Source organism: Chanos chanos, chromosome 7 (assembly GCF_902362185.1).
Source record: "Chanos chanos chromosome 7, fChaCha1.1, whole genome shotgun sequence".
Taxonomy (NCBI): Eukaryota; Metazoa; Chordata; class Actinopteri; order Gonorynchiformes; family Chanidae; genus Chanos; species Chanos chanos.
The window spans coordinates 1,498,225-1,520,867 of record NC_044501.1 but is presented as its reverse complement, the minus strand read 5'-3'; the positions used below and the strand labels follow the sequence as shown (position 1 = coordinate 1,520,867).

At 39.8% G+C, this 22,643-nt stretch overlaps 1 protein-coding gene across 1 annotated transcript; it reads right to left on the bottom strand.

The window, feature by feature from the left end:
* Positions 1-4,708: 4,708 nt before the first annotated feature.
* On the bottom strand, positions 4,709-18,271 carry LOC115817092 (NACHT, LRR and PYD domains-containing protein 12-like). The gene is made up of 12 exons (XM_030780338.1): positions 18,058-18,271; positions 15,815-17,572; positions 15,443-15,614; positions 14,570-14,743; positions 13,023-13,196; positions 10,602-10,775; positions 9,967-10,140; positions 8,940-9,113; positions 8,636-8,809; positions 7,811-7,984; positions 5,366-5,412; positions 4,709-5,256 (listed from the first exon to the last, which is right to left on the bottom strand). Exons 1-12 carry the CDS (start codon positions 18,269-18,271, stop codon positions 4,709-4,711), a joined length of 3,957 nt encoding a protein of 1,318 aa, XP_030636198.1.
* Between the last annotated feature and the right edge of the window lie 4,372 nt (positions 18,272-22,643).

Genomic DNA, 22,643 nt, shown 5'->3' with positions numbered 1-22,643 from the left:
TTTAAGGCTGTGCTTTAGGTTTGTTTTGACTGAATGCTCTTGTGTATCTGAATTGTTGAAAAAAAGAGGAAAAATTTGGGAAACATTTAGAGTAAAGATAGCAGAGGTTCTCTGCTTTCTGTGTTCAGCTCTGTGATTAAACAAGAGATCAATATAAACAGTCACATTAAATGTTTGGATATAAATATATGTGCTGAAATCTGGGACAACTAGTATAATGCAACCCACCAACTGATGCTCCCATTTCCCATATATATAAAATATACTTAAACATTTTTTACCACATTGGTCTTTTGTAGCTGCTTCCCCTGAAAGATAAACAGATTTATGACTGTTGATTTTTTTAAAAACTGTTTTGTTAAAAGAAAAAACAGGCAGTGGATAATGTGGTGAACAGTTCTGTAATATAAATCATTACCAAGTCTTTTTTAATGTTTATTTGAGACTGATTCATCATTATTTAAGACTGATTTATCAAAAAGCAATGGAGACCATGGTTACAGGACTTCAGATGGATTCATTTACCTTCTTGTATAGAATGAGGAGTGGTGACATTTAAATGCACTGGACCATAAAATGTGTTGCCAGTGAGTTCAGGAGCATTAACTGAAGCCCCTGTCTGAGCTGAGATGCTGGTGTGGCCAGAACCAGTCTGAGCTGAGATGCTGGTGTGGCCAGAACCAGTCTGAGCTGAAGCTGCCATGACTTCCTTACTGATAAGAGAGAGAGAGACAGTACCAGGGATGGGTAGTATTTATGATACATGTATTTAAAATATGTATTTCAAATGCAAAATAGGATTTTGTAATTTGTACTTGTTAGAGTTGATGGAAATGGCTCCATGTTTTGTATCAACATACGTTAGTGTTTTGTATTTTTGTACCTTAGAAATACTGCAAATTACTTTCTGTGAGACGTCTGCGTGATGACATCATAAAAATGCAAAATGATGCATGCAGCTTCTAAAAGGTGCCCTCTCAGTAATTTGCCCAGCCTTGTTGACATCAGCATTAAAACTGATCCAGCACAAGGTGGGAGATGTAGTTTGACAGCCTTCCACCGATTTGTAGCATAAACTGCTACAATTACTAACAGGTCCTGCTAAGTTCTGGTGTTTGTTTTAGTTGCCTACTCTTCGTTTACTAGCTAACTATTTGACCTGAGTAGCGGCCCTCACAGTTAACGTTAGCTTGGTACTGTCAGCTTAAGTTTTTGTCAGGTTGTGCGTGGGGAAAAAAAAAACAAATTTCAGAGCTGTTGAACAACATTACTTTGTAATGGCACGAGATGGTGTAACTTCTTAAACGCACATGTGGTTTGTGCCTTATTGTCATTAACAACATTGCGGTGCAACGTCATTAAACAGCAGGCTGTCAACCCATCCACCACTGGTGTTTGTTGTAGTTCACAACTTCTCGCCAAGGTATCTGATTTAAAAATACATTTTGATGCATCTTTGCCCATCCCTGGACCATACAAGTGAAGTAGTGAGACAGTTCCATGCTATAAATTGATCTTCAATCTAAGGATCATGTGATGTACTCTTTACTGGTACTTATACATTAAAATCTATTTACATATTGACTTCCTACATGAGTGCAGTTTTACTCATTCTATAATAAGTGTCTTTTGGCTTAGAACAATTGATGGCTGAAGACTGCACATATGAAAACATGGGTGAGAATTGTAGTCCAATGGGTGAAGATTCAGTATCAGAATATACAACTATATAACAGAACCAGCTAGTCCTGCTAAGACTCATTACCGAAGAGTGAAATGTTTTTCAGATCATTTACGTTCTGATTCTGTTCGAAGAAACAACATTGACTTTGATAAGGAGAAAAAGAGGAAGAACATAAAGACAGAGTTAAAGCTTTATTACCTGTGAGGTAATCACGCCATTTTCCTGTGAGATCTCTAGTCCCGTGTATTCTTTTACAAATAAAACATTTGCTTGTTTTTTTGTCTTATTCCTTTGAATATAGGAGAACCAGGAGCACAAGACTAAGGTTTGGAGAAATGATCCTACGCCTCTCAAAAGCAGAATGTTTGTCTAAAACAGGAAGTTCTTTCACAATATCCTCTTCCTCCTTCCCCTGCTACACCACCAACTTACACCAAAACAATAAAACAATACAGAAATCAGCCCCTGAGTGTCATTCTGATTTACACCAAAACAATACAGAAATCAGCCCCTGACTGTCATTCTGATTTACACCAAAACAATACAGAAATCAGCCCCTGACTGTCATTCTGATTTACACCAAAACAATACAGAAATCAGCCCCTGACTGTCATTCTGATTTACACAAAAACAACACAGAAATCAGCCCCTGACAGTCATTCTGATTTGATCTGATTGGCTCTGTCATAACTCCTGTATTATTCTGACAGTCACTGACCCGTCACTGCCATTGAACTGAATTTCCATAGAGCAGCTTGGAATCTGCCTGTTCATTTCATGGTGAAGACAAAGCATGAAACTGAATTCATTGTAATACATAGGGTCAGCAGACCAAATTACTGGTTAATGATTCATGTAATCACACAAAAACAGATAAACTACAAATGAACCTTTGACCGATAATCGTGGTTCCTATCTGAATAAAAACGTCATGTTTATTTCTATGCGAGTGTTGCACACCTGAACAAAGAACTCACCGTGCGTGCATAAGGTTCAGAGACTTTGATATCCTTGCGTACAGCAGCACACTCGTTACCTCTCACTCTCCCAGCTCACTCTGCCCCCCCGCCCCCCCCCCAACCATTCTCTCAACTCTCGTGCAGTAACAAGCACACAAATAACAAAGAAATAGTAAAGAAACAAGGGGGGGGGCCTTTTTACTGTGAGCATTCCTATGAGTTCCACGCGATTGTTTTTTCTTGGGTAATGCTTTTCATAGCGACAGTGTGAATTTAAACATTCGTTAAATAGACCTGTATGTATGAGTTCCACACGATGGTTTTTTCTTGGGTAATGCTTTTCATAGCTACAATGTGAATTTAAACATTCGTTAAATAGTGAACTCACCTAACGTACCAATAACAGAGGTCTTCATCTCTTCAGATGAGATAATCCAGCCTCACTCATAATATCCAGAGGGATTACCAAATATTCTCAGAGACACATCTTCAGAAGGCACAACTCAGGAAGAGGAATTTCATTCACTCCATCTCTGATTAACTTTAAAAACTGTCACCATCTGTACCTCTGTTTCTCCACATCTGAGCTGCAGTTAAAACCAAGCCTCATTTTGACTGCATTTTCTTCTTCTAGTGCGGACTGAATTTTGCTGATGGTTTTACCCCTTTACATTTTGCTTAAAAACACCACATGTTCAAACATGTTTAAATACCAAGCAAGCAGCAACAAGACTTGTGTTACTGCACTTGATTGTCTTACAACTTACATTAGCAAGTAATTACTTACAGGGTGACCACAGATAAACTTACAGCTAGTTTTTGCTTTTCTTTCCCTTGTCCATGTTCTGTGCGCTGTTCTGGAGACAGTCTTAAAAGGGTTCACTGATGCAGATTCGATATTGAGTCACTGAAGAGTTCTACACACAGACTCTCTTCACAGTCTGTGCTGTTAAGGGCAGCTTAGCCTGCAGTTAACAACATATCCATAAGAAAACATTTACCCCATGAAAACAGGTCAGTTAAACAGAATAGTGTTTGAAATCATCCTGTTGGATCAGGACCATAGGAAGGAAGCACGTTCTTAAAAAAGAAAGCATACGGGTAAAAGTCAACGGGCTTCAAATCAGAACCAAAACAAAGCCAGAGGAAAGAATTACATAAGCAAATGTCAAAAGGCAAATACAAACCCAGACACAAAGGGAAACAGAAAGAATTAGGAAGGCAAAAATTAATATGAAAACTGGAATGCTGAATGCCATTGGCTTACACATAGCAATCAATGTGTTCTGGATGCGTCGTGTATCAAACCCTTTTAACAGTCAGTGTGTTCTGGATGCGTCGTGTTTAAAACCCTTTTAACAGTCAGTGTGTTCTGGATGCGTCGTGTATCAAACCCTTTTAACAGTCAGTGTGTTCTGGATGCGTCGTGTATCAAACCCTTTTAACAGTCAGTGTGTTCTGGATGCGTCGTGTATCAAACCCTTTTAACAGTCAGTGTGTTCTGGATGCGTCGTGTATAAAACCCTTTTAACAGGGCTATTTCCAGCTCTGCTCCCTCTACTGTTGGGAAACTGGATCACAGACACAATAGGTTATTGATTTGGTTATTGATTTGCCTCAGTGATTAAGGAAAGAAAATTAATTAAAAAAAAGAAATCAGAAATGTTTTTCATTTTCATTTGGTCTTAACAGGTTCTGAAATGTTAAGTTAGGAGTTGAGAACAAGGGCAGAAATGTTACAATGCTAATTTCAGTCAGAACACAGTAATAAAGAAAAGTTTTCATCTTTAAGCCCTGGTTGTAAATGATGAAATATTGTTTAAAAATAAAAAAAAATTAAAACAGCAGACCATGTTATGTAACAATTTTATTACATGAATATTAACAATGAACATGAACATCAAATGAGAAGACAATGCTTAAAAAAAATGTCATGGTTAATTTTAAAGAATTTATACATACAAGGTGTATGTATTAGAATAACACTGTTACCTTAAAAGCTACCATAATATTCTGAAAGTGTTAGCGCTATTTTTATGTTTACTTAAATTACTGTAGTTGTATTCTATTCTGTCTTCCACAGAGTCAAAGAAGAGTCATTGAAATATATACGCCACAGCCTGAACCCTGCATAAAGGGGTTCAGTGAATGTGGAGTGGAATGTGTGTATGTGTGTGAGTGTGTGTGTGTCAGAGGAGACGTTGTAGAAGGACAGGGTCCCAGCTGGCCAGTCCAGATACACTCCTACTCTTTCAGAATATAAGGAAGGTTTGCCTTTGAAAGTTCTGTGATTGTTGTGCCAAGCACTGTATCTGTCTTTAAAGCAGAACAGAGACCAGCTCTTGTCATTGAATCCAAACCTACAGTCACGACCTTTTCCTTTTCTACCAATTCCTTTATAAGTCACTCCGATTGCTATACACCCACTGATGTCAACTTCCCAGTAACAGCGCCCAGTCAGATTCTCTCTACACAGCACCACAGATAATTCCTCGAATCTTTCTGGATGATCAGGATACGACTGCTCTGTTACACAAGCCACCTTTCTGTTCCCCTCAGAGAGAGAGAGATGTCTGTTTGCTGTATTTGGGTCCAGCGTGAGTTTACAGGCATCTGTAGAGAACGTGAAAACATCAACAACTCTCTCTCTCTCTGTTTCTGTGTGTGTGTGTGTGTATGTGTGTGTGTGTGTGTGTGTGTGTGTGTGTGTGTGTACACTCACATTTTCGTAGTCCTGGTTTCATCCTGAGTTCTCCTCCATGCTCCACACTATAGAAACAGAATACAGGGTGAGGCCGACACACTTTTCCTTCCCCTCTCTCTCTCACACACATACATCTGTCTGTCTCTGTTTCAGCCCATCCCATAGAGGACAATGATTCTGTTATGATAATAAATGTGTTGGCCATGGAACACAGTCATTTTAAAGACAAGAATAAGATTTTAAACTTCCCAGCATCCAGAGTTACTCAAACATATTAAATTAAATGACTAACATGACATTGCAAATCCTACACGAAGTACGTGTCTTTACAGTATGAGCACAATCTGTTTCTCTGCATAACAAGATATCAGAAATCCCGTCATGTTTTCATTGTCCAGTCCAGTTAAACAGGTGCATATCTAGCGGCTTATTTTGATTTATTTTATTTTGACACTGATAGCCATGTCACAATTAGTTGAAATAAAGCTTAGTTTTTTCAAATGATGCATAAAATAACAAGATACCAAAATTCCATTATCACTTTCGTTGTTAAGGCATCTTACTCGGTGAGGACGCAATGTGACAGCCTTCCATAAAACTCGCTACGCGACATATATTCAGGAGAAGAATGTACTCGTCTATAAAGCCCATGCACTTTAATTAAATAAGAGTCTCCATTGTAAACAGAAGTTGAGAATCATAGCCAAAGAAACTTTAGCTGTCTGTTTCTGGAGATCTACCCCACACAGGGGTATGGTATGCCCTCTAGTGGCAGATTTTCCAGTACTACAAGCATTCCCATTGACTCCCATTATATTTTGATATCATATTATATTGCATTTTCTTCATGGGCAGGGGCTTCACTCCCCACAACATTATGACATAATCGCTTACACATAATGTACAAACCTAGCGCATGTCAGTGAAGATAGCAGTCACTGTTTTGGAACTATACGAAATTATGATTTTATGGCACAGCTGAGCTTTTGATCCAGGTAACTCAGAAATTATAGCAGATATCCATAAACCCAGTGGATTAATAGAACCCTAGGGCTTCGTCCAGGACCAGGTTTGACATTCCACAAACCTATGGCCTTGGGTGCTTAGGTCTTTGAAAAGTACCTTAAAAAATCAGGGTTTTTTTATCTCAGGGGGGCTATGATCCCCCAAAAAAGTTTCCATGCACAAGTTCATTTCATTCCCAACATACCTATCGAATTTAGTGCAAATTGGACCTAAATTTCTATGAGTTCGGCCTGGGAGAAAAAAGGAAGGGGAAAAAAAACAACAGTATGCTTCCCGCATTGCATGCTGGGAAGCTTAAATAATCCTCAGTCCTTTGTTTGGTCAGTTTACAACGCTGCCAGACTATTGAACTACAAAACTACCAAATAATCGACACTAATGAATCATTAAAGTACTGAACTACTAAACCACTGAATTACTAAACAACCGAACTGACAAACTACTTACAAGTCAAATCACTGAACTGCCAGACCATTGAACTGCCAGACTACTGCACCACCAAATTACTGAACTACCAAAGTAGAGTCAGTCAGCAACTGAAGGAGAGACTTTTTACATTGCAATTTCTGGGCTAGTGATTGTTTTACTAATTGGGAACCAAATTACTAATTTTACTAATCAGTGAACCAAAGCGCTTAGCAAGGTAAGAGCAGTTGTGTTTCATAAAATGTCGCAGATATGAGTAGACTAATATAATTTTACATTTCTTTGGCTGGAAGAACCTATGTAAAATTATTTAACTCCAGCTCTGATTAACCTCTCACAATCTTCAAGGAGTATCTCCTCCCTGTAAGCATAGACACCCCCGAAAGGGACAGGAGCACCCGACGGACATCGGAAACAAAAAACTGTTGCATCTTTGTCTTCACAGAAACTTGGCCACACAGCAACATTCCAGACACAGCCAGACAGCGAGACAGGCTAGCGTGCTACCCCGAGCCAGACAGGCCATCCTCGTCTGGTGAGACCCGTGGTGGCGGCTCGGTGAAAAACTGCTGTGATGGTCTCCAAACACTGCTCTCATCTCGTGGAGTTCACAATCGTTAAGTGCCCAGCAGCGTCTCCCCCCCACCCATCCTCACCACATTCTACAGAGGCACCATAGAGAGCATTCTGATCAGTTACAACACTGTCTGGCACGGGACTTGCAAGGCCTCCGACTCACAAGACTCAAAATAACAAAATGGAAACTACTTAACTTGGGTAAAGAAAATAACCTCCACTCATATCCAACTCTGGGTTAAATTTCGGAAACCGCTACATCTCACACACAGGCTGAGATTGTGACCAGCACTACATTGCTTCACACATATGCTTCATACCAACTGTCAGCGTGAAAAACAAGCACACACTTCTAAATGTTTTCTGCCTTAAATACGTAATTATGTCCTGATACACACACACGCATACATACAAACACACACACACTGTACTGACTTGAGCATTCCCAGTTCACAGTTTGGTTCCCCCAGTTTAGCAGAGAGCAGCTTCATTCCTGAATCTCCCGGGTGATTGTAGCTCAGATCCAACTTTCTCAGGTGTGAGGGGTTTGATCTCAGAGCTGAAGCCAGAGAAGAACAGCCTTCCTCTGTCACTAAACAGCCAGATAACCTACAGACAGACAGACAGAAACACACACACACACACACACACAGAGAGAGACAGACAGACAGACAGACATGCAGTCTGATTTTCCGCTGGCAAATCCTGCACTTTTATTCAAGAAACTTTAAATGAGGGGGACTTTCCACATGAGATCAGACTCCTCATAATACCTTCCTGTCCTACAAAATACTGACACAGCATGTGTATGTACTGACAAAATGCAGTTGGGCATTTAGTGTGATGTACTGGAAAAAAATATTAGTCTCAATAGAGGAGACTCAGTAGTGAGACTGTATACCAGCCCTGAGAGGGGAGCTAATAACATGCGATATAGCCACAAGGCTGTTATAGAAAAGAAGCTTGCCTTATAACTGTCGTCAGATCACTCTGTAGGACAGGAAGCACATCAGTGAAGACTGTTTGCCTGTATTAGTCATGTTCTAAATTTCTGCAGTGAATGACATGTGATGAGCAATATACAAAGGAAGCTTTCACATTCATTGAATTCACTGGTCCGTTACTACAGTACAGTATGTGACTGTGGAGACACTGGAACATATGCAAAAGGTGAATTTAATCAGAGCCGTCAGTGGATGAACTTGGACAGCAGGTAACTCTGAAATGATAACACGAACTGCCAGTCGGACTAATACTGACTTCAGTATTTCCAGTTTACAGTGTGGATTCTCCAGTCCAGCAGAGAGTAGCTTCACTCCTGAATCGTGAAGGTCATTGTTACTCAGGTCGACCTCTCTCAGGAGACAGTTTGCTGACTTTAGGACTGAAGCCACTGTTTCACAAGACTTCTCACTGAGTTTACAGCCAGCAACTCTACATGGAGAGGAGGAGAAAGAGACAGAGAAAGAGAAAGGGACAGGTAGAGATTACAGTTCAGAACATAGGGCTGAGAGACTTGAATAAATTGTGAGATAAAAGTATAATCTGCCTGACTGAAGCCGACCTCAGAATCTCCATTTTACACTGTGGATTCTTCAGTCCCACACAGAGCAACTTCACTCCTGAATCCTGAAGGTCATTGTTCCTCAGATCCAGTTCTCTCAGGGGACAGTTTACTGACTGTAGAACTGAGGCTACAGCTTCACAGGACTGTTCAGTGAGTTTACAGCCAGCAAGTCTGGAGAGACAGAGAGAGAGAGAGAGAGAGAGAGAGAGAGAGAGAGAGAGAGAGAGAGACTCAGTGTGACTGGTAAGATACAGTTGTAATGAGATAGAGAGTGTGTATGAGTGTTTTAGTGAGTGTAATCCATAAGGCTGAGAATGGGGTTTCCTGTCTGTTTTATGAGAATAACTTCACTTCTCTAAAAGACAGAGAACAGAATTTATTGATCAAATGTCCCAGATGGCATAAATCCTCTCTGCTCTGCATAGTTACAGCTGTACAACACAAACACTCAAATCTGGATCTGGATCAATGGGAAAGTGATTATTAGCCTGTAGAGAACTGTATTGCTGAATTTTATGACTTCATTCTGGTCATTTTAGCTTCTTAAATCTCACGCCCATGAGACCTGCAGTTTTATCTCACTGAACTTTAGCTGAAGAGTCTTTTCATATGAGAACAGACTCCTATTAAGAGTCAGAACATTTTCCTGTCCTACAATAAACACTGCCACTGCTAGATATATTTTTGATATATTTATAATAATAATAATAATAATAACAACAACAACAATAATATATGTGTGAGTGTGTGTGTATACATATGTATGTATATATAATTGTATAACATATGTATCAGATACATTTATTACATAATTACAAAACAGAATTATTACATTTACTAAATTCAAAGGGTACCTTCAACTATATAGTGAAAGATGAAAACACTGGACACCAAGTTTGAATTTTATGTGATCAAGCAATAGCTGATGTAAAGAGTAACAGGGGCCCCTTTGAAACAAGGCAGCATTCAAGTCAGACAGAATTCATTCTACATACTGTATTAACACTTCCTGACAAAACCTGACCTGAGCGTCTCCAGTTTACAGTGTGGATTCTTCAGTCCAGCAAAGAGCAGCTTCACTTCTGAATCCTGAAGGTCATTGTAACTCAGGCCTAGCTCTTTCAGGGCGCAGTTTGTCGACTGTAGATTTGAGGCTACAGATAAACAAGACCTCTCAGTGAGATTACAGCCAGCAAGTCTAAATAGAGAGAGAGAGAGAGAGAGAGAGAGAAAGAAAAAAAATAAAGACAGAAAGAAACACAGAATGGTTTAGAAACATGAAAAGACTTTTTTGATATAAACTTTTTTGATATAAACTTTGAAAAAAACATAACAGGATGTATGACACTCATTAAATCCTTAATGCAACAAAATATTTATTTCATGGTCAGCCCAGAGAAGGAGAGAGACATAAGTTTGTACCATGATTTCAAATGTCATGTTAGGCATTCAAACAGTTAATCTATGGCGTCTACACACACTAAATCTGAAATATCTGCTCATTTCTTCTGGAATGAGGGATTAATTATGCTAAACTTTATACTGCACAGTTGTTAGGCTTATGGTCCCGTCAGCGTCTCAATGACTGATTAGTAGTTAATTAGTTACACAAAGCTCTTTATTAACACTGTACTATCAATTATTGTTTAGCACACTGACTTCAGTATCTCCAGTTTACTGTGTGGATTCTCCAGTCCAGCAAAGATCAGCCTCACTCCTGAATCCTGAAGGTCATTGTTACTCAGGTCCAGTTCTCTCAGGGGGCAGTTTGCTGACTGTAGAACTGAGGCCACAGATGAACAGGACCTCTCAGTGAGTTTACAACCAGCAAGTCTGGAGAGAGAGAGAGAGAGAGAGAGAGAGAGAGAGAGAGAGTTCATGTTCTCAGCTAGCGGAGCTGGACAGGTTGGTGGTTGGGGGAAGGGGTAGAGGGGGAGAGAGAAACATTGAGACAGGTCTCCCTCTGATGAATCCTGTGTGTTTATCCTAGTTAAGCCTAGCTGAAGAGAATCTTCCATATCAGATCAAGCTCCTGCCTGACTGACTGATGGACAGCAATGTCACCTTAAATGGTCACAAACAGTTCCCGTCAGCTTGTAGGTGTGCCACAAGTTTTGGCTTTTTATCAGCAATCACAGAGCAAAGGCCTTCACAATATTGGTGGATGGTTTCTTTTTTCTATTTTCTGTTCCTGTCATATTCAACTTCCCTCTTTCATCAAAGCATTTCATACTCATTCCTCCACCTCGGAGGCACTGCCCATCCTGTCACATCCTTATCAATGCTTGGTACAGAAACTCTAACCTATGCATTGAGAACACTGAGGTTAGGCCACTGTAACAACTTTGGATACTGACTGACTGCCTAACACACTTTTGTCATCTAAAGAATTTGAAAATGGTAGCATTTAGTGTAGCATTTCCAAAACTGAGAAATAATTCATCCTTGTTCCCAGCAAGAATCCATTGCACACACCCTGACAATACAATACATGAAATTCCACATCCATTTTCAAATTCTTTAGTTGACAAAAGCCATGTAATGAATCCCCTGTCACATTCTCCACATCTTCACAGTGTTCGTCCCCTCCTGCAGACTTTACCGTGTACACACAAACCTATTACTCTCTCCATGTTTCCTGTTTATAAACACTTTGCTCATGAAATCTGGAAAGGCACTTTATAAATAGATTAATTAGTTTCCTGCATTAAAACTACATGAAATTAAGTGACAATAAAAATATCCATTAACTCTACCACACATCATTAGAGAAAATGGGTACACTTTGGGACACTCAGGCAAAACTCATAAGTACAGTATTCTCATTTACTGACAAAAACTGACCTCTGTCACAGCCTGTGAGGCCTGGGGTGTGGTGTGCTGAACCCAGAAGCAGACTCTTAGGCAAGAGTTCAATACAAGCCATTTTAATACAGAGAATGGCAGGCAGAATCCACAGTCAGAAGTGCAATCCAAAAGTCAGTCCACAGGAAACCAGGCAAAGAGGCAAAAGTACAACAAGGGATCAGGCAAAATTCGTAGTGAAAATCCAGGCAAAGATCAAAAAAAAAAAAAAAAAAACACAGAACAGTTAAATCCAAGGCAGAGGTCCAGAGACAGGCAAAACAGAACTCCCAGTCAGCAGGCGCAGATCAGAAAACACAGACGGCAAGCAGACAAGAGAATCACAAAAACCAAAAGGTCCAAAAATCCAAAAACCAGCAGTAGTCAAAACCATGAACATGAACCAGAGCAATCGTTAAAAAAAGGCTAGAAAACCTCCAAAAGGCTGACAAGAATAACAAGATCTAACATGGCTTTTAAACAGTCTGTAACAAGGAGATCAGGAACAGGTGAGAGAAGAGAATACTGGTGATAGGTGAAGTCAGCTGTCAATCATGCGGTCCGGGAGCAACAGGAATTGCATGAGGGTCATTCCATGTCATTTGAACTGTAGGAATCCACCACACCATCTCAGAATTGGCTGGTAATTTTTTTGTCTTGAAGAATACACTCTGATATGGCATATCCCCAAATTTTTGCTTCCTACTCCCAAAACATTTCTGTTTAGAATTTAGTACTTGTGAAAACTACCTTTGAAAATGCTGACATTTTTTCAGTCACAGACATTTTTCTGATCTTTGCAGCATAGTAACTTGGCCATAAATATGACCAGATTTCTTGCTGATTCAATATTTCCCATAGATTCCAAACCTGTAATTCATTTTACGCCGAATTCATATAGAGGCCCAAACATGGTTACATAATTTGCTTATTTCAAGGGTAGTTTTCAAAAGTAATAAATAAATTCTAAACAGAAATGTTTTGGGAGTAGGAAGCTAAAATTTTGGGATATGCCATGTGAGAGTGTATTCTTCAAGACAAAAAATTATCAGCCAATTCTGAGACAGTGTGGTGGAAAGATTTTCCAAATTTGGTTGAAATGACATGGAATGACCCATGAACCTGGAGTGGAACGCTGAGGAACAGATGGCACACACAAATGGGAGGGAAAGAAAAACACAGGTAGGAAACAGAAGGACACAGGAAGTAGAAGAACCAGGTTGGATCGTAACAGACCTCAGTATCTCCAGTTTACAGTGTGGATCCTCCAGTCCAGCAAAGAGCAGCTTCACTCCTGAATCCTGAAGGTCATTGTTACTCAGGTCCAGTTCTCTCAGGGGACAGTTTGCTGACCGTAGAGCTAAGACTGCAACTCCACAGGATTGTTCAGTTAGTTTGCAAATAGCAAGTCTAAAGAGACACAGAGAAACAGAAATACAGGTGTAATTCATGGTCAGTCTCCAGACAAAAAAATAAAGTAAAATTTAAAACATGAGGGAAATCTTTGTGTAAAACCAACTATGTAATAATACTACAGCTAGGAGCCTGTACTATATAGTAGTTGATAGTTTCTGCTGGCAAATGATTTTTTGGGACTTCAGTGAATTTAAGTCAGATTTCAGTCAATCCTTCTGTTGAGCAGCAGAGGGAGTCATGGCCAAGCAGAAAGCACCTGTCTCCGCCACAAGCCGCACCTGGGTCCTGTCAGTTTTGGTGTATTTAAGCTTTGCCTTTGATGTTTTATGTTGTTAAGTTTTGAGTTTATGCTGGGAAGCTGTGTTTGCTTTACTCATTTTCCTGTCAGTCTGAGTGGGCAAGTATTTAAGATTCAGGGATCTTACCACCAAAACCTAGGTTTGGTTCTTAATCAGGGGCCTGATCTGCAACAGCAATACTCAGTCATAAACATGGGCCCAGGGAAGCAAAGCCAAACTGAGCACAGCCATCTCCACTCGGCTTTGTCAAAAAGCAGATGAAGCAGACATAAACATGTGAAGCAGACATAAACATGTGAAGCAGACATAAACATGTGAGGCAGACATAAACATGTGAAGCAGACATAAACATGTGAAGCAGACATAAACATGAGAAGCAGACATAAACATGTGAGGCAGACATAAACATGTGAGGCAGACATAAACATATGAAGCAGACATAAACATGTGAAGCAGACATAAACATGAGAAGCAGACATAAACATGAGAAGCAGACATAAACATGTGAAGCAGACATAAACATGTGAGGCAGACATAAACATGTGAAGCAGACATAAACATGTGAAGCAGACATAAACATGTGAGGCAGACATAAACATGTGAAGCAGACATAAACATGTGAAGCAGACATAAACAGCTGATTTGCGATATTCTGAACATTCTACAGATGCTCACTGTGACGAGTCACAGCAACAGGCCACCTACAATATCAGCCAGTGCGGATCAAACTATCCTGATGCTCCAGTGCATGTGACAAGGCCACACTCCAGAATTCCCAGTCACACTCTAACCCAGTGTTCAGTCACCTTCAAGCTGCAAGGAGTGACCTTCAAACGTCTTTGCAAGTAAAATTTGGTCCAAGTTTACTGATGTCATATGTAGCACAATGACAAATAAAATCATGAGATAGGTTATACAACTCATACAGCTCATACATTAACCAAAATTCTGAAATTGGTTCCATCACAATCACCATGACACAGGTGTCATTTTGGCTGAAGTAATCAATCTGTTTGCGTAATGGTCTTTATTAATACTGTATTGTCAACTACTGTTTAACACCCTGACCTCAGTATTTCCAGTTTACAGTGCGAACTCTCCAGTCCAGCAGAGAGCAGCTTCATTCCTGAATCCTGAAGGTCGTTGTTACTCAGGTCCAGCTCCATCAAGGGGAAGTTTGCTGACTGTAGAGCTGAGACCATAGTTTCCAAGGAGTTCTCACTGATTTTACAACCAGCAAGCCTAAAGAAAGAGAGAGTGGTCCTCAGGAATAAAAAATGAACTAATGGATATATAAATAAATAGACAACAGACAAGATCTTAATATCATTTCACACCCATGGTAAAAGACAAGGGAAACTGCATTTAGCATCTTTGGTATTCACAGGCTGGAAGGTCTATGCAGTGAGTGTCTGGACTGACTTATATGTCCCATTCAAAAATTGGAATTTTGTGGAGCCCCTCACAGACACCACAGGTTGGTCTCAGTATAAAGGGCATGATAATCATTACATTAGAAGCCAACAAAACATTGAAACTGGCAACATCACAAGTCAGTCGCTTCCAGCGCAACCACAATTATATCAAGGGAATGGCAGTGTAACAAATGTCTTCTTGTCACAAATTACCACTGATGCCACATAGATTATGTTGACCATAAATCGAGCTTGGTGTTCAATGAAAGCAGGTGGCTCTGATTGACCCTGCACTTTTCCTGCAGTCTACGTTAACCAAAGAGACTTTTTCATGTGCAGAACGCTCCTGCCTTAGGGGTCCAGTAAGTCTTACCACTGGAAGTATTTTATGAACTACATGTATTTTACCATATCAGGACCTAAGGTTGTGTGTAAGACATGAGCCACGTCAGAATATTCACTGTGACATCAGCTCAGATGAAAGTCTTTTTAAATGCTTTATTTTTAGTTTCTAATGAATGCTCACCTGAGTACCTCCAGTTTAAATTGTGGACCCTCCAGTCCAGCAAAGAGCAGCTTCACTCCTGAATCCTGAAGGTCATTGTTACTCAGGTCCAGTTCTCTCAGGGGACAGTTTGCTGACTGTAGAACTGAAGCTACAGTTTCACAGGACTGTTCAGTGAGTCTACAGTAAGACATGGGGAGAAAATGCATTTCTATTCATACTCATTTTACAGCATTATTTTAACATTTCCTATAACCTGTCAGTCAAACAAATGAAGAGATGAGATCAGCCTATCCAAATACTAAACGGACTGAAATAGAATATTAACTAGTTTGAAATAAAGAAATGTTATCAGTCTTGCATCTACTATACTTTGCTCTTAATAACATAATTACAAAGCTCGTTTGGTGTTTTTCACCACAGGTAGAAGTCTCTTAAGGCCTTCATCTGATCCTCTGTATTTCATCAGTTCAAATTTTTCCTGAGTCTCCTCTGACATCTGCAGGACAAACACCAGAGCTGACCACTGGGCAGATGAGAGTTTCTTCAGTAAGAAATTTCCTGAGCTCAGAAGCTTCTGGATTTCAGACAAGAGTGAGTCATCTTTCAGCTCACTCAGACAATAGAGAAGATTGATGCTCCTCTCTGATGAGATATCCTCATTGAGTTTCCTCTTGATGTACTCTACTGTTTCCTTCACACTCTCTGGTCTGATCTTCACGTGTGGTAGCAGTTTCTTAAGGTTCCTCTGATTAGACTCCAGTGAAAGGCCAAGGAGGAAGCGGAGGAAAAGGTCCAGGTGACCAGTCCTACTCTGTAACGTTCTTTTTACCGCAGTCTTGTGGAGGTCACACATGTTGTGCCTCAACAGCCATTGCAGTTTCTCTGCTGAACTGTGAAGCAGTGGATTACTCTTGCTTTCAAGGAATGAGAGGAACACATGAACAGCAGCAAGACATTCTTGAACACTCAGATGCACAAAGCTGAAAACCTCCTCCTCCTCTTTAAAAATCTGTGTGCAAAATCCCGAATAGACTGAAGCTTGTCTGACATCAATGCCACACTCGCTGAGGTCCTCCTCATAAAACAGCAGGTTCCCCTTTTCCAGCTGATGAAATGCAAGTTCAGCAAGCTTCAGTATCCCTGATTCTGCCTCTTTATATTTCTTTTCCATCATTTTTGATTGAAAGAGTAGAAAACGTATGTACATCTCAGTTAGAGTTTTGGGTATATCTCCATTGTCATATTCACCCAACATCTTTTTGAGCACAGTGGCTGAGATCCAACAGAAGACCGGTATGTGACACAGGATGTGAAGACTTCTTGATTTCTTAATATGTGAGATGATACTTTCGGCTTGGTCCTGATCACTGATTCTTTTCCTGAAGTATTCCTCCTTTTGTATGTCTGTGAACCCTCTCACCTCTGTTACCTGGTGGATGTATTCACGAGGGATCTGGTCCGCTGCTGCAGGTCTGGAGGTTATCCAAATGAGAGCTGAAGGCAGCATTTCCTCCTTAATAAGGTTTGTGATCAGAAGATCCACTGAGGTTTCTTCCATAATGTTACTCACTATTTCATTTTCTGAGAATTTCAGAGGAAGTCGGCTTTCGTCGAGGCCATCGAAGATGAACATGATTCTCCTCTTCTCTAATGGGAGAGATTTCATACAGGCTGTGTCTGGGAAACATCGGTGAAGCAGTTCCATCAGACTACAGTCTCGTTTTGTCATCAAGTTCAAATTACGGAATGGAATAGGGAAAATGAAGTCTATATCCTGGTTGTTTCCACCTTCAGCCCAGTCTAGAATGAACTTCTGCACTGAGACGGTTTTTCCCACACCGGCAATCCCGAGTGTCAAAACTTTTTTGATGTGATTTTGTTGATCAGGTCCATTTTTAAAGATGTCAGAGATCTTGACTGGAATTTCCTCTTCGTCATGTCTCCTGCATGCTGCTTCAGCCTGTCTTACCTCATGTTCATTACAAACTCCTCCTGTTCCTCCCTTCACTATGTAGAGATCGGTGTAGATGGCATTTAGGAGCTTACATTCATCCTTCAAGTCTGTCGCAGGGTTTCCTTCATGAATCGAGCCATATTTCACTTTAAGGCTGTGCTTTAGGTTTGTTTTGACCGAATGCTCTTGTGCATCTGAATTGTTGAAAAAAAGAGGAAAAAATTGGGAAACATGTAGAGTAAAGATAGCAGAGGCTGTCTGCTTTCTGTGTTCAGCTCTGTGATTAAACAACAGGTCAATATATACATTCACATTAAATGTTTGGATATAAATATATGTGCTGAAATCTGGGACAACTAGTATAATGCAACCCACCAACAGATGCTCCCATTTACCACATATATAAAATATACTTAAACATTTTTTACCATATTGGTCTTTTGTAGCTGCTTCCCCTGAAAGATAAACAGATTTATGACTGTTGATTTATTAAAAACTGTTTTGTTAAAAGAAAAAAACAGGCAGTGGACAATGTGGAGAACAGTTCTGAAATATGTCATTACCAAGTCTTTCTTAATGTTTATTTAAGACTGATTCATCATAACTCAGAATTATCAAAATGCAGTAGAGACCATGGTTACAGGCAACTGTAAGAGTGACTTCAGATGGATTCATTTACCTTCTTGCATAGAGTGAGGAGTGGTGACACTGATTAAATGCACTGGACCATAAAATGTGTTGCCAGTGAGTTCAGGAGCATTAACTGAAGCCCCTGTCTGAGCTGAGATGCTGGTGTGGCCAGAACCAGTCTGAGCTGAGATGCTGGTGTGGCCAGAACCAGTCTGAGCTGAGATGCTGGTGTGGCCTGAGTCAGTCTGAGCTGAAGCTGCCATGACTTCCTTACTGATAAGAGAGAGAGGGACAGTACCAGGGATGGGTAGTATTTATGATACATGTATTTAAAATATGTATTTCAAATGCAAAATAGGATTTTGTAATTTGTACTTGTCAGATGTGAAGAAAATGGCTCCATGTTTTGTATCAAAATACGTTAGTGTTTTGTATTTTTGTACCTTAAAAATACTGCAAAATACTTTCTGTGAGAAGTCTACGTGATCACATCATAAAAATGCAAAATGATGCATGCAGCTTCTAAAAGGTGCCCTCTCAGTAATTTGCCCAGCCTTGTTGACATCAGCATGAAAACTGATCCAGCACAAGGTGGGAGACGTAGTTTGACAGCTTTCCACCGATTTGTAGCATAAACTGCTACAATTACTAACAGGTCCTGCTAAGTTCTGGTGTTTGTTTTAGTCGCCTACTATTCATGTACTAGCTAAACTATTTGACCTGAGTAGCGGCCCTAACAATTAACGTTAGTTTGCTACTGTCAGCTTAAGTTTTTGCCAGGTTGTGCATGGAGAAAAAGAAAAACAATAAAGCATTTCAGTGTTGTTGAACAACGTTACTTTATAATGCCACGAGATGGTGTAACTTGTTAAATGCACCTGTGTTTTGTGCCTTATTATCATTAACAACATTGTGGTGTAACGTCATTAAACAGCAGGCTGTCAACCCATCCACCACTGGCATTTGTTGTAGTTCACAATTTCTTGCTAAGTCTAAGGCCACGTTCACGCTGCAAGCCTTCGTACTCAATTCAGATTTATTGCACACATCCAATTTTTTTGTTTGGCTGTTCACATTACTTTGTAAATGTGGCGAATATGAACTGGTGTGAACTGGTCATGATCCTGAATCCCATGTGCAACAGAACAATAACAAGGACGTGACAGACAGCACACTGTCGTACAGAAGTGAAACATGGAGGCCAGTGAAGTCAGCATTTACGGTTTCGTTTATAAGCTGATGTGCAGTGCAGATATGTCAGATTTATGGCAGAGAAAAGCTGTTGCTCTCAAACATCGTCCACTTATTCAGCTGAGTCAGTGTCCTTGTGAAGGCACAGATCAGATAGGCCTATAGATAGAAGGTTTGTGAGGTGATTTCATGCTCCCTTAGAAAAGTATTTTTAAAATACAAAAATATAGTAGTTTATTTTGATACACTTGCAATTAGAGTATTTTAAAATACATTTTGATGCATCTTTGCCCATCCCTGGACCATACAAGTCAAGTAGTGAGACAGTTCCATGCTATAAATTGATCTGTGTTATAAGGATCATGTAATGTACTCTTTATTGGTACTTATATATTAAAATCTATTGACATATTGACATCCTACATGAGTGTAGTTTTACACATTCTATAATCAGTCTATTTTGGCTGTGAACAATTGCCGGAAACTGCACATATGAAAACACAGGTGAGAATTTTAGTCCAGTTAGAATGGGTGAAAATTCAGTATCAGAATATATAACTATATAACAGAACCAACTAGTCCTGCTAAGACTCATTACAGAAGAGTGAAATGTTTTTCAGATCATTTATGTTCTGATTCTGTTTGAAGAAACAACATTGATTTTGATAAGGAGAAAAAGAGGAAGAACATAAAGACAGAGTTAAAGCTTTATTACCTGTGAGGTAATCACTCCATTTTCCTGTGAGATCTTCAGTCCCGTGTATACTTTTCCAATTGAAACATTTGCTTGTTTTTTGGGGGTTTTTTTTGGTCTTTATTCCTTTGATGAATAACCAGGAGCACAAGACTAAAGTTGGTGAAATGATCCTACGCCTCTCAAAAGCAGTTTGTATAAAGCAGGAAGTTCATTCACAATATCCTCTTCCTCTTGCCCAAACAAAACAGAAATAAGCCCCTGAATGTCATTTTGATTTGATATAATTCGCGGTGTCATAACTACTGTATTATTTTGACAGTCACTGACTTTCGGTAACAGTAGAGGGCTACATTTGGGCCAAAATTGTCCGCGATCTGGGAGTTGAGAGGTAGGGAATTGACAGAGATTATTTTATGTCTGCTGATATTCACAATAACTATTACTGTAGAATTATTTCATAGCATTATTCAAAAACAGGATGTATTATTATCGTTACTATTCCAGAAAAGAGCATTACAAATTAATAATGACAATCAGTGAGCAATCTCCACAAATATATGGAAAATTAAATAAAGAAATAAAGATGGACTGGATGTGTCTCTTGTCAAGTACACTCGACTGGACATTCTTCTTTAAGTTCTAAAGATGGCATTAGAAAAAAAAAGGTGTAAACGAATTTTCAACACAACGAGCTCGGTCAACAATAACACTCGTGACGTACGTGTAGTTACACCGAAGTTCATTCACAGTATCCTCTTCCTCCTTCCCCTGCTACACCAGCAGCTTACACCAAAACAATAAAACAACACAGAAATCAGCCCCTGAGTGTCATTCTGATTCGAACTGACTGGCTCTGTCATAAATCCTGCATTATTCTGACAGTCATGGGGCCCATCACTGCCATTGAACTGAATTTCCATAGAGTAGTTTGGAATCTGCCTATTCATTTCATGGGGAGGACAAAGCATAAAACTGAATTCACTGTAATACATAGGATTAATAGACCAAACTACTGGTTAATGATTCATGTAATCACACAAAAACAGATAAACTACAAATGAACCTTTGACCGATAATCGTGGTTCCTATCTGAATAAAAACGTCATGTTTATTTCTATGCAAGCGAACTCACCGTGCGTGCATAAGGGTCGGAAACTTTGATATCCTCGCGTACAGCAGCACACTATAAACGGGCGAAACTCGTTACCTCTCACTCTCCCAGCTTACTCTGCACTCCTGCCCCGTCCCTGCCCCGCCCCTGCCCTGCCCCTGCCCTGCCCAACCGTTCTCTCAACTCTCGTGCATGTTTACAAAGTGACCAGGCTAGAGCGCCCCCTGTCTTCCTGGAGGTGTCACAGGTGCCTGTTTGAGCCTTACTCAAATACATATATGTGAAAGAACAACAACTATATCAAAATATCACGCAATGAACTTACAATAACAAGGACACAAATAACAAAGAAATAGTAAAAAGAGGGGGGGGGTGTCCTTTTTAATGTGAGCATTCCTATGTGTTCCACATGATGGTTTTTTTCTTGGGTAATGCTTTTCATAGCTGCAATGTGAATTTAAAGATTCGTTAAATAGTAAACACACCTAACATGCCAATAACAGAGGTCTTCATCTCTTCAGATGAGATAATCCAGCTTCACTCATGATATCCAGAGGGATTACCAAATATTCTCAGAGACACATCTTCAGAAGTCACAACTCAGGAAGAGGAATTTCATTCACTCCATCTCTGATTAACCTTAAAAACTGTCACCGTCTGTACCTCTGTTTCTCCACATCTGAGCTGCAGTTAAAACCGAGCCTCATTTTGACTGCATTTTCTTTTTCTAGTGCGGACTGAATTTTGCTGATGGTTTTACCCCTTTAGATTTTGCTTAAAAACACCACATGTTCAAACATGTTTAAATACCAAGCAAGCAGCAACAAGACTTGTGTTACTGCACTTGATTGTCTTACAACTTACATTAGCAAGTAATTACTTACAGGGTGACCACAGATAAACTTACAGCCAGTTTTTGCTTTTCTTTCCCTTGTCCATGTTCTGTGTGCTGTTCTGGAGACAGTCTTAAAAGGGTTCACTGATGCAGATTCGATATTGAGTCACTGAGGAGTTCTACACACAGACTCTCTTCACAGTCTGTGCTGTTAACAGCAGCTGATCCTGCAGTTAACAACATATCCATAAGAAAACATTTACCCCATGAAAACAGGTCAGTTAAACAGAATAGTGTTTGAAATCATCCTATTGGATCAGGACCATAGGAAGGAAGCACGTTCTTAAAAAAGAAAGCATACGGGTAAAAGTCAACGGGCTTCAAATCAGAACAAAAACAGAGCCAGAGGAAAGAATTACATAAGCAAATGTCAAAAGGCAAATACAAACCCAGACACAAAGGGAAACAGAGAGAATTAGGAAGGCAAAAATTACCATGAAAACTGGAATGAATGAATGCCATTGGCTTACACAGAGCAATCAGTGTGTTCTGGATGCGTCGTGTATAAAACCCTTTTAACAGGGCGATTTCCAGCTCTGCTCCCTCTTCTGCTGGGAAACTGGATCACAGACACAATAGGTTTTTAAAGGAGGTTATTGATTTGCCTCACTGATTAAGGAAAAAAAAATTTAAAAAAAGAAATCAGAAATGTTTTTCATTTTCATTTGGTCTTAACAGGTTCTGAAATGTTAAGTTAGGAGTTGAGAACAAGGGAAGAAATGTTACAATGCTAATTTCAGT